The sequence below is a fragment of the Numenius arquata genome, chromosome 7 (genome assembly GCF_964106895.1).
Source record: "Numenius arquata chromosome 7, bNumArq3.hap1.1, whole genome shotgun sequence".
Classification (NCBI taxonomy): domain Eukaryota; kingdom Metazoa; phylum Chordata; class Aves; order Charadriiformes; family Scolopacidae; genus Numenius; species Numenius arquata.
The window spans coordinates 16,071,823-16,084,309 of NC_133582.1; the positions used below are offsets into that span (position 1 = coordinate 16,071,823).

At 36.7% G+C, this 12,487-nt stretch overlaps 1 protein-coding gene across 2 annotated transcripts in view; it reads right to left on the reverse strand.

The window, feature by feature from the left end:
- CDK19 (cyclin dependent kinase 19) overlaps positions 1-12,487 on the reverse strand; it is a 120,795-nt gene that overhangs the window by 25,004 nt on the left and 83,304 nt on the right. The window contains exons 5-6 of one of the 2 annotated variants that reach the window (XM_074150283.1): positions 8,308-8,365; positions 6,716-6,847 (exon numbers count right to left, since the gene is read on the reverse strand). In XM_074150283.1, the coding sequence (XP_074006384.1) occupies positions 6,716-6,847; positions 8,308-8,365 (190 nt within the window). The remainder of the gene's footprint in view (positions 1-6,715; positions 6,848-8,307; positions 8,366-12,487) is intronic. The other variant, XM_074150284.1, reaches the window with a different exon arrangement.

The window sequence follows — 12,487 nt, forward strand, 5'->3', positions numbered from 1 at the left end:
TCCTCCTCCATTTTTTCCCCCATCTTATTCCATCAGTGCAGGTGAGTGTCCAATATCGTACAATCTATATTGTACAAATAGCACAGCATATTAGAGAATTGTTGCCATTTTCTGTGCTCTTCTGAACTGTAGCAAATGAGCAGTGAGCAATACATATTCTCTGAAAGGGAAATACACTTTTTTTTCCTAATTAAATGCAGAATTTTTAAAAAATAGCTTTTCTGTACCCAATGGAGCTCTCTGGAGGTTAAATCCATGCTAAATGAAGAGAGACAACGAGTTTATAATCTGTTTTGTGCTCTCACTTGGCTTGTGTCATTAACTATTACAACTTTTTACTAGGTCCAACACGTCAACACCTTCAGAGCTAACATAAGGTGAGCAAAAGGCCTGCTATCTGGTAGATTAAGTTATAACAAGGAACATGTGTGAAGAGTATTTTCCTGGACTGTTCCAATTCACAAGCCATGACAGTCTTTTCTGGGAGTTATTAAAGCTTTTGATGTCTACCTTATTTCAGTCAACAGAGAGGAATGCACGCGACTAAATCCTGCATCTTAGAACAGAGGGGCTTATTTGTACTTCTGAACAGAGTGCTTTACAATATCTTAACATTTCTGTTACTACAGGGTTCAGCCATACAACTATTTCTAATGACACACTGAGAATAACTTCTACATAACTATAAGCACATCTATTGGACAGGTAAAGAAATAAACTGCTATGACAGCAGAATTACATTTCAATCACAGCTATTGCCACAATGTCTACTTGAGAAGCAATCCCACCTAACCCGAGTTAAAAAAAAAAATTCATAACACACTTGTACTGAAGCTTCCTATTATCATTAACAGATTTGATCTTCAGGATGATACCAGTAAGCAGCATCCCTACTTTACAGATAATGAAACAACACATAGGATGGATTAAATGACATGCTGTAAGCTACATACACCACTTGGGACTGAATCAGTATTTAAATCCAAGTCTCCTGAGACTCAGCTTGCTGTTCTAAGAGATAAAACTTTACTGTCTGCCCCACATTAGAGTACCTCCATTGGTTTTACAATAGCAGAGACGGGTCTGACGCACTGCACTGTTCTCAGTCTCCTGACTATTAAGCTAGTACACACTCCAATACGCCTCTCGGACCCTTCAGAGCTGACAACGGCCACCAGCTTTACTAGCTGATTTCCAGACATCAACATTAAATAGAAACAAGAGCAATATAGCAGTTAGAAAAAGGCAGGAACTAGTATGCTAGATCTCAAAACAGCGTTTTAAAGTGTATAACAATCATGTGGACGATATTCCTTGAGTTGCTGTCAGCATCTCAAGTTTCCCAAAATACTAATTAATGTAGTCTTAAAATGTTCTATTTCAGTGACCTAATAATCCTTTCTAAAACTTTACATTTCTTAGGTGATATCAGTAGTAAGATTGTGGAGCGCAGTAAATGTTTCTTCTTTCAAAAAAGGGCTTATATAGTATTTTAGAGATGACTGTCAAGTAAGAGGAAAAAACAGCAGTAAATCATCCAGCACCTGCAATAACTAGATAAGAAAGCAACAATTAATCTTTGGTATTAAAATATTTTGCCTCTCAGAAAAAGCATGAGAACAACTGTGATAATCAACATGAAGAAAGTTTACCACATGCCAAAATAAGTTTACTGCAAAATATCATCTGAATCCAATTACTTCCCATGTCGTGTAACATTGCCCAGGGCATGAACAAGGCTCCCTTCCTGGTGCAGCCCGAGTTTTTCTTTTCAGAGTGCATAAATGAATATTTTTCCAAACTTCCCTACTTTTCTTTTCTAGTTTTTCCACAACCCCTTCCCCTCAAATCAAAATCTCTAACACACACAAATGTGGATCCCTTTGCAGCAAACAGAAGCAGACTGACTACCGATTTGCTTTTCTTAACTATCTCTCATGGATATTTAAAAGCAGTCTCTGTACTCCCATGGCTCCACAGACCACAGGTGGGGAACCTTCCCTGTGCATCTTTCCTAAGGACTTTTCCATCTTTTGGTTGGCCCCATTTGTAATGTCTGGTTTACCAGATTTTCCAGATAAGTCTTATTTTTTCTCCTTCCCCCCAACCCTCCCAGAACAAGAGACCAGAAGAGCTTTAGGCATCAGGCCAAGATTTCCAGAGGCCCCACAGCCCGGCCAGCGTGCCAACAATCTGTGCGCGCACAGTAAGGACATCTGATGCACTCAGAACGTGTGGGACTCGCTGCATAGGCAATATGGAACACATATGCACATATTTCCATCCTAAATCCTCCATAATACACCCCAGACACTTCCCCCTCTTTTTTTCCTGCATAAAGTCGAATGGAGTTGTTGAAACTCTGATGGATCCCAGCATTTGTTATAAATTCATTCCCTTTGATACACCTAATATTTTCCTGTGACATTTGCTTTCAAAGGCATTTGGGTATCTGCTTTTACCTTTCACACATTTCCAGCTTCCATAACCATATGCTAGTCTGGAAATAGAATGAGGTGACAGTGCACTGCCCATGCTTTAAATTACAGTTTCTCTATACCTAAATCTTGTTCAGGTTGGTAAATGCGGTTACCACATGTCCATTTCTGACATTCCTGCTGTCTTATAATCTAGACAAGTGAAGAAAGGTAACAAAGCAATAGAGATTTCTCAGGTTCTCAGATTTATTTTTTCACAATAGATAATCTCATCTTTTTTTCGGTGCAGGACAGTGTTTCAGCCTTGCTTATGGGGTGGTTGAATGATCAATCTAAAGAACTCTTTTGCCAACAAAATCCAAACTATCTAAAATACCGTAAGCCATCTGATGCCATTTATCAAATATACTATTTCTTTAATTAATGCAAGTGGTAAATAGAGGTAAGATAACGTGTTCTTATTTGATAGCACTGATAACTATACAAGCTGCAACTTGATAAAAACCAAGTCCTAATTATGCTGTTTCCTTGATATTACGCTACAAGATGCCCCAGCATGAATCATAGTAGTGACTGTCACACGCTTTTTCAAAAACCTGTGATGAAAAATAGTTCTTACTACTTACTTTACTGACTAAAACATTCTTTTTTATTTTGATGTTCCCAGAGTGAAAAAAAATGTCTGATTAAGGTCTCCTTTCAAGCTGAAAGTCAGCTTACATTTTCCTTCATTTTGCCACAGTCATTTCCTTTACTTTCCTTAAAATTATAGTGCAGAAGTCTTTGCCCATCAATGAAAGGAGCGCTGTATCTTGCCACTTCAACCTTGTTTCTTTAGTATTTTGAGTATAAAGGCATTTTCTGTTGTGCTGGAGACTTTCTATAAGTTCACTAATTTTATTAACATTTCGATGATCACGAGCATTTTACATTTTTGCAGTTACTTGGTTTCACCTGAAGCTTGTTCAAATTACTTTTATTGGCACATTTTACTTCTTTGCTAGAGTATTAGGATCAATGAACACATGGGAACAGATTCTGCTTTTAAATTGTGGTGCTGGAAATGCAGACCAACTTCCACAGGCTACAATAAATTTAATACAGATTTGTATTGGGGTAACAGAACAGAAAGTGACCATTGGCTTCTATACCACCATTTTCCCAATTTGTATTCATCCGGTAAATTAATTGCTTGTAACTCTGGTAAGCAGATTATGTAGGAAACTTAATTAACAAATAGAGCTTAGATTATAAACTAAATATTATTTCCTGTGAAACCCTAACATGGGCTTTTTACTATCCTTTTAACATGCAGAAAGCAAAAGCTATTTCTGTTTTTCAGCAACAGATCTTCCTGACTCCTCTATCTCCTTGAAACATGATGTTATATACGTGATGAACAACTATTTGTTCTGCAAGCAAGTAAATGAAGAGCAGACTATTTCATTATCATGAAGGAAAAAATCAAATAAAGGGGAAAAACTACCTCTGAAATAATGAAATATGCTTATACACTGTTTTGTATAATACATAGTTCTTTCTAAGCAGACTGTATTTTGTCCAATTTTTACCCAAAGTTAAACCCACAAAACGTAAGTAAGACCAGATCCAGAAAACAGACAAAAGTCCTGAGTGAGAAAAAAGACAAATTCTAACTGCATTCTTTGGTCATGTATGAGAATTATTTACATGCAAGCAAGCCTACCTTGCTTTACTACAAGAAAAAAAAAATTGGACACTGTAGTAGACAGTGTCTGGGATATTATGAATACACTGGAAATAATTAACATTACATATGAAGCTAAGATAAGGACAATAGATACAGAATCCAGAAAACATTAAAAAAAAAAAGTAAGACTAAGCCAGTAAAAACATAAGCAAACATCTGAATTATGTAGCAACTGTTGGACAATGTTGTGTATTGTAGTAGAGAAGTGATGACAATGCATTCCTAGTAAATTCAAACACAAATCTCTCTTCCAGTTTTGTTATTGTGAGAAAATAGACTAAAGCTGGCATGACATTGCTTTTAGCCTGACTTTACTGATATTTACTAATTATACAAAATTATACATTATATAAAAGGCTTAAAAGAATAGCTACAGAAAATAAGCATGTGTACCAAATAGCCTGTCATTTCCTTTTTCATAAATTGCTATATCTAATCACCTTTCTTCTAAATTATTATTTCCAACTGAAAAGCAGTTAAATGAGAATCTTATATAATTTATGAGTTACTACTAAAAGCGATACATTAGGACTCCTGAGAATTATGTAATATTAGGAGATGAGACAATTATATTTCTTGCACAGAGATTTAAGAGAGAGCTTTAAGAGTTGTGTCCCTTGCCAAGAACATTAGAATTCAAGTTAAACTCTCACTAGTGTGCTTACCTCATTAAGATTGCCTTCAGTGCAAATAATGCTAGAAGCCAAACACAAGTCTGGACTCATAAACTGCATGAACACCACCACTGTCACTCTTCACCACTTCTTCCCTTTGCCTTAAAGCAGCACATCGATCACCTCCAGGTACCTTTATTCTATTCTCTTCTCTCCAGTCATGTGGTCCTCTAACCCTTCTCTCAGCCTACATATCTCACCTTGCAACTTTCCTTGTTTTCATTTCCATATTTTTTGCTTTGCTGCTCAAATAATTTTGAGTGCTTTCAGCACTCACACTGCACACGAGGTACTAACATGACCTATTCACACCCTTCCCGGGGATTCACTGGTGTGGGTCTGATACAAGAAATAAAAGCCTCAGAAATAATCAACTATAAGCAAAACCAGATCTCTCTGAAGCAGCAGCATCCTCAAAATTTTCATGGAGACTCCTTGTCTATGTTTTAGTATAGACTACAGATCCCTCAGGGCAAGAGCCAAGTAATTTATGACATAATTAAAAAAACAACAGCATTATACTAATTCATTCTTCAAAGAGAAAAGAGATATCTTGAGATAATGGCACATATCACCACCTAAATCTGCAAACAATATGCTACCTATAATAGGTAACTGTCAGTTAAGGTAACTTCCCAGTACCATGCAGGCAGGTCACTCAGTAATCTGGTCCCGTCACATCCGTGTTTCACAAATCAGCATAGTCAGGGCAGCTTAAGCATCTAATTTACAGGCCTTTAAGGTAATCCTGTTGGTAACTTTGTCCAAGGATAGAAATGTATGTTACTTGCCTGCAAAACTGAACAGTCTTAAGAGTTCCTGCACATTCAAGGCAAGATCAACAAAGCAAGCAGCATTTTGCCCAACTCAGGTCCTCCCGCATTGAAGGATTCCAAATGGAAGAGAAGAGCAATAAATAAACGTGAAGCACAAGTCCACATCAGAAAAGTCAGGTGACAGTTCATTCTTTTTTTTTTTTTTTAAAAAAACCTTTTGCTGTATATTATAGTTTGATAAACAGGAGTTATTTGAAAAAGCCAGACGGTGAGACTTAATTAAAAGCGTTGGTGCACCCAACTGAACATTCAGCTGAGATGCTAGTATAGCACAGTGTTTTGTAACTCTCTGAACAAATGCCCACGTAGCATCTCCAAAAACTTCTGTAACAGGAAAATGCCTGCAACTGCCAAGAAAGCTCCCTCTGTACCCATAGGAACAAACTTAACCCCTTTAACAGAGGAACACCATTTCCTTTGCAGTTCTCTTCAATGTATCACCTAATCGTGCAGACGGGATACCTCCTGTGCACCTCAGTGATTTTATTCTCTAAACAGCTAGGCACCAAGGCTGACTGTGCTTATGGAACTTACTAAGGGGGAAGGAAGACAAGAGCCTGGCTACCAGCATTTCCTGAACACGGAGCTTCATATGTCGTGAGGAGTGGCTGATCTGCAGATGGCACACAGGGCAGGAGACTGCCCTTCTTAGCAAGCCACACACTTCATAGAAGCATCTGGACATAAAGCACCCTCAGAGAATGCCACCTTAACAACCATAGCTCTTTCCCTTTTGAAGGTTTACAAGATTATAAGATTTCTGAGCTCATATCAGAAAACCATATAAGCCAATGCAAAGAATATTTTCATTTTAAAAACAAAACAAACAACACATTTAAAGTGTCTAACATTAACCTTAACTCATATTGAAAAACGAACTCCTTGATTTGGATTCATCTTTTACAGATTGGACCATACTCCATCTACTGATTCTTCAGGAAAAAAACCTAGCAGGTCAGTTGATCATCTTATCTACTATAACGCTGCCCTCCTTTACAAAACTCAGAGGTAAACACCTCCTTCTTCCACAGAACTTACCAATGGCCTTTGTGTAATGTCTGGCTCCAAGTAACAGCTCTGGAGCTCTGTACCAGAATGTCACCACAACTGGATCCAAGTCTGCCAATGGCTTTAAAGGAGAGTTGAACAATCTTGCAAAACCCATATCAGCTGGGGGAGGAGAAGGAAGGAAAAAAAAAAAGGAAAAAAAGAAAAGATCATGTAAAAGTTTAATAAAAACAAATGAGAATTTAACAGTATTGGCAAAAAGCAATTATAATAAAAGCTCAAAAGCATTAAAACTTACAAATCAAAGTTCCTAAGAAAGCAAAAAGTTACTTATAACAATAATGGGCCAAATTTAAGGCTAAATTCCATTAACTTCATTTATAAAACTATGAAGGATGATGTTTGACTTTCAAGTCTTTTCATCACAGTATTGTAAAACTTTACATAACACAGACGCCTATTTATTTAAGTGGAACTGTAACAGAAACCTAGTTAACTGAAGTCAGTAATAGTAGGTCTCTCGTACATTTTCTCTTTTATTTTTATGCGTGTTTACAAAACTGTAAGCCCTTATGACTGCTATATATTTACCCAAAGCACAAAACCAAAACATTTACAGCATAGATTGTTTTGCACTATTTTTCAAAATATGCCTCCTACTTACAAGGAGGAACAAACACCAGAATCAAGAAAAAGTTTTAAACTGCGAATACCTAAATCACTGAGTGTCCACTCCTACGGAGGTGTATTTTAAATGTAAGCATTCATTTTATATAACTAAAAAATTCTCTCTAGAAACCACCTTGTAAGTAAAATTAAGAAATGCCAGATGGGAAAGTACAAAGTTTGGATATATTCAAAACCACACATTTTAATCCAAGTCTGAAAGTTATCTTTTACACAACCTCACCAAAATCTTTCTGCTTCCAAACTCATGAAATGCCAACTATCATTTTCTTGCAGTCACTCAAGTAATACAAGCATACAAATCAAAAATGGTTAGCTGAACCATTTCAAATACAACAGAAGTTGATGAATAAAAAAGAGGTTTCAGTATATTACTTCTTTGTTGACGATTGCCACATGCTTTATTAAAAAAAAAGTTTATATCCACATGACTAAGACTTACGATCTGCACAGGTAATTAGGTTTTGGATAAAGACCATCACAGTTACATGTGTTTCCCACCTTGTTGCTGAATAGCCTTTTGCACAGCAAACTTTTGGACCTCTACAAACATGTGCATTGGTGTTATACATATAAAAATAACTCAGAACTAATAAGAAATAATACAATTTATAAGTAACCATGTTATACTAACTACTTATAGTAGAAGTCAAAAGAACCCTGGCCATGGTCATTGTTATATGTGCTCATTACTTTCTTGTTTCTTACAGATGCATTTATCTCACCAAATATCCTTGGCAAGCTTTATAAATGTCTAATAATATGTTTGGAATCGCTTAAACTTATAAACTCAGTGAATGAGATTTAAAATTGAACTAGATGTTGTGCATACATGAACTCAAAGAATAATGAAGATTTGTTTCTTTCTTACACTGAAGATGCAATTTTTTAAGTAATTCCTTAGCTGTGCAATGGAATTTTCTCAAAATGTTTACCTATTTTGACTCTTCCTCTTTCGGGACCTTCACCCATTACCAGAATGTTTGCTGGTTTCTGGAAAACAAAAAGCAGAATATTTAGTTGACCAGCCTTTGATGATTATCTTCAAGAATAATAAAAATATGCACATGTATTTTATAATGAAAACATTTCTATAAATACCCTTAGAAGTATAAAATTACCATACCTTTATGTTTTTCTGACATTTAGTTTTTATCCCTGGCTACCAATTTCACAATTAGAAAAACAGCAAGGTACTTTGACATTTCACAGTAAGAAATACACTCTTTAATTAAATTTGCATTTCCATTTTACCAGAACGATCACGTTCATTCGCGAGATCGTCTTCTACAGGGAAGTTTTAGACAGGGCTAACATTTATGCTACACATCAATAATCTGGCAAGAACTACTTCTGTTAGTATAACTCATTGAAAATTATGCCATATCTTGGTATGCAAATGCGTAGATGAGAGTTGCTTTTGTTATCATCACATACAACTACATTTTTAGATCTGGATTTTTTTTTCCACAAAGTAAGTTGGATTTCATGTTACAAGAATTCACTTAAAACAGTATACAGAGACAGCTACATCCACAAGCTTTTAACAGCGTAGACAGCAGCTTTACAAGTAGAACAAAACCTTTATAGGCATTTTATGCAATCTGCAGTTGTTCGTAACCAGCCGCTTGTGAACACCATATAAAATCTGCACATGACATCATGGCAATTGTTCTGCAATTAGGATCTAGGTTCCCTCAGACATCAATAGTCATTCCTTGGAAGCTTTTCCCCTATTGTCTTAACAGCTGTGAAGAAGTAAACAAGATTGAAAACATTAAGTGATTTGAATGAAGAGATGCATAACAAAGTTTCAAAGCAGAATTTTTGGAAGGTTCATACAAACATTAATTATATTTAAAATCCCTAACGCCTGAAGAGGTCTGCTTGAGCAGGATTTGTTCAAGAATCTGAACGAGATGTCCAAAAAGCCAACATCCGAATCTCACTTAATTTCTAGGTTCCTAACACTTGTAACTACCTACCTAAAATGAGACAAACTAGGATTACTAATTTGGCTCAAATTGCAAATTCTTAACTTTTTATTGCCTCTTTTACTTCTCCTTTTCTAATCTCAGGATAATGCTCAACAACATCCCTGACTTCTTATTCCCCAACATATTTTTGGAACCCTTCAAGAGGGAATATGCACTCCCTTCTTGGAGAACGCAATAACTATTTTAATTGATCGCCAGCAAATCTAGGAAAGACAAAGATCATGCTTGCTCTTAGCTTATATTTAGTAATAATGAAATCCACACTTCAAGGCAACTGGTCAAACTCTGGTTTTACATTTATGTACTACCCTGAATTGAATATTCTGGAGAACAGATCAATGCCATTCAGCATATTCAGAAACCAGGCAGCAAGGGAAGAAAGCAAGTTCGCACTACACTTTACCTCTGTTCAAAATCACATAGCAAAAATTGTGCCAACCAAGGTATTGCCTCTCGTCCTGTCACTGGATAGCACTGAGAACAGTCTGGATCGGTTTTCCTTATTCCTGCTTATCAGGCATGTATCAAACATTGGTAAAATCCTCCCTGAGCCATCTCTTCTTGAGGCTGAACAGTCCCGGTCCCTCAGCATCAGAAAGACACTCTGAACCCCTAAGCAACTGAGTAACCCTGTATATGCAGGAGATACACTAGGTTAGAATCTATGGAAGCAAGGAACTCGTCCATTTATGTATTTTTAAGCCAGGATGTTTTGAAGATATGTTGTTTCATTTAAAATTTAAGTCTGTACTAATATTTAATCCACTGAGGATCAGAACCCTGTTCGAGCAGCATGCTGATTTATAAACTTACCAGATTACATATCCGTTAGCTCTTGTGAATGTTTCTGAGAGATTCATGGGCGGAAGAGAGAAGGAATAAAGTGTGAAACAATTGAAAACTTAGTCCTATCTCCAAAAGAGCAAGTGCTTCTCCTGAGGCACCACCACCAATGTGAGATGACGGCACTTCACGGATGGCATCCTGATGCCTGCAAGCTCCCCCCTGATCTGCAGATTGCTCTCAGTAACAGCTCACATTGTGGCAGCTTCCCACGAGGTGCGAAGTCTTCACTCAAACCTCTTCCCTAATTCAGGAGGAAAACAGACCCAAACTTGCTTTTTATTTCCCACACGAGCAAAAAACTGCTTGGTTATCAACCACTAAAAAGACACGAACTTTCCAAGTTCTTCTTTAAATCACAGCTGCTCTGGTGAGGAAAGCATTGCAAACTGTATGCACACTGAACCAACTGAAGAGTAACATTAACCTGATAGGACCCATCTTTCTGAGATGAGACAAATGATATCCAGATTACAGTCTAGTTATGATACAGTTATTGGACAGCTGCAAAAATCAGATTAAAAAGTGGGAATCAGGGAAATTAAAAAGCCCTGTACCTCATGTACATTCAAGCTACATGCAAATTAATTCCAGTCTAGTTCCTGAAACAAATCTTACTGCTGTCCACATGATGAAGAAAAAGGGTAGTTCTAGATGGAAGAAAACACGAAGGCCCAAGCAACTAAGGGATCAAACCCTGATACATACTTAAATCATGTCTCTTCCTGAGAGGACAGAATTTTATTCAAGAAAGTTTGAGAAGCCCTGCTTAAAATTAGTAACTAACTCCTTAGTAAAGGGTGAGGGAACTTAACAAGGACTACACTGCTGAGCCCGTTACAACCCAATTAATACCCTCTCTATTTTCCTCAAACTCCCCCCTTGCTGAGAACACAAAACACCAGCTGGGAAGCAAAGAGATGTTGCTGTGTCTCCACCTATCTAGTTGCTATAGAAACAGCAGAAAAAGTAAGAGTTAGGAGTCTCACATTTAAGATCAGCTATAAAAACGAACAGAGAAATCCCTGCTGAGAAATGTAGCTGAGGTTTGACTGTCTAAAGAATATTTAGAAAAAGAACAAGGTCAACAGCAACAAACAACTGGAGCAAAAACCTGAAACATCTATAAAAAGGGACATAGATGACAATAATTTAATGGGTTCTTTACAAGAAATAAGCATGGATAATGTATTTACTTTTCTACATCATTGAGAGAGTGGGAATAAAGCAATTAAGGGATCCTAGTGGGAGAGAAACGAAAATGTTGGGCTAACAAGTATGTTTTCATAAATAATAGAAGTATAGTGAATGACACTCATGGACATCCACGTTATCTTAATCAATATGCTTTTTATTTACATATTTAGACAGCAGATTAGAATAAAGGTTGAAGGAAAAGAAAACATTTAAGGTTTTGAAAGAGTATAAGGGGCTGAAACAGGAACAACAGCCTAACAATAGATGGCAATACTTTACTTTTAATGGTTATTGTTGTTATCTCCTCATGTACAGCGGTGACAATTCTTCAGAGATTTGGTGCAGAACTACATTCCTGTGAGAAAACCGTCCATAGGGACTTACCACTTTCCATACACCATTCTTTATTGTTTATATCCAAACAAATGTGTTTCCCTTTTGGAATGTATCACTGAACAAAGAATAACCTGAAATTAAGAGGCTTCTATTGTAAAAGATATTGCAAGTCTTTCAGATAAAAGCTCTCCCCACAATTAAGAAACTGGCTTGTGATGAGGTCTTTTCAAGTCTTAATTATTTAAAAAAGCAATTGTAAACAGCACAGTGTTGATACATAGACATGCTTTCAATTCACAAGCCAAAAACAGGAGTAGTGGTGATTTCAGCTTTTAGCACACTGCTCTACAAAAGACAAAAGGTCCTAAATGAGACGACAGTGTTCCACTCCATGGGCACAGCTCAGAAGACCACTGAGCCTTTAAGTCCAAGATTATGAGAACACTGCAGATGGTTCACATAAATTTGCAAACAAAGCCTTTGCTCTTCTCATCCACAAGGAAACGTAGGCACTTTCCTGCCTTAAGTCAATGCTATTCAAACCCAAACATTGTTTTGAGATCCATATACTGGCACACTGGTACTAACACTTTTGATAACAATTGATCCAATAAATGCAGGATTTAAAAAAGAAACGGTTCCAAAAAGATTTTATTACGCACTGCAAACCTCTAAATCATTATCACTTCCATACATTGAAAGCTGTATAGAAAATTTGTTATCATCACTTCCCTTCTTTTTT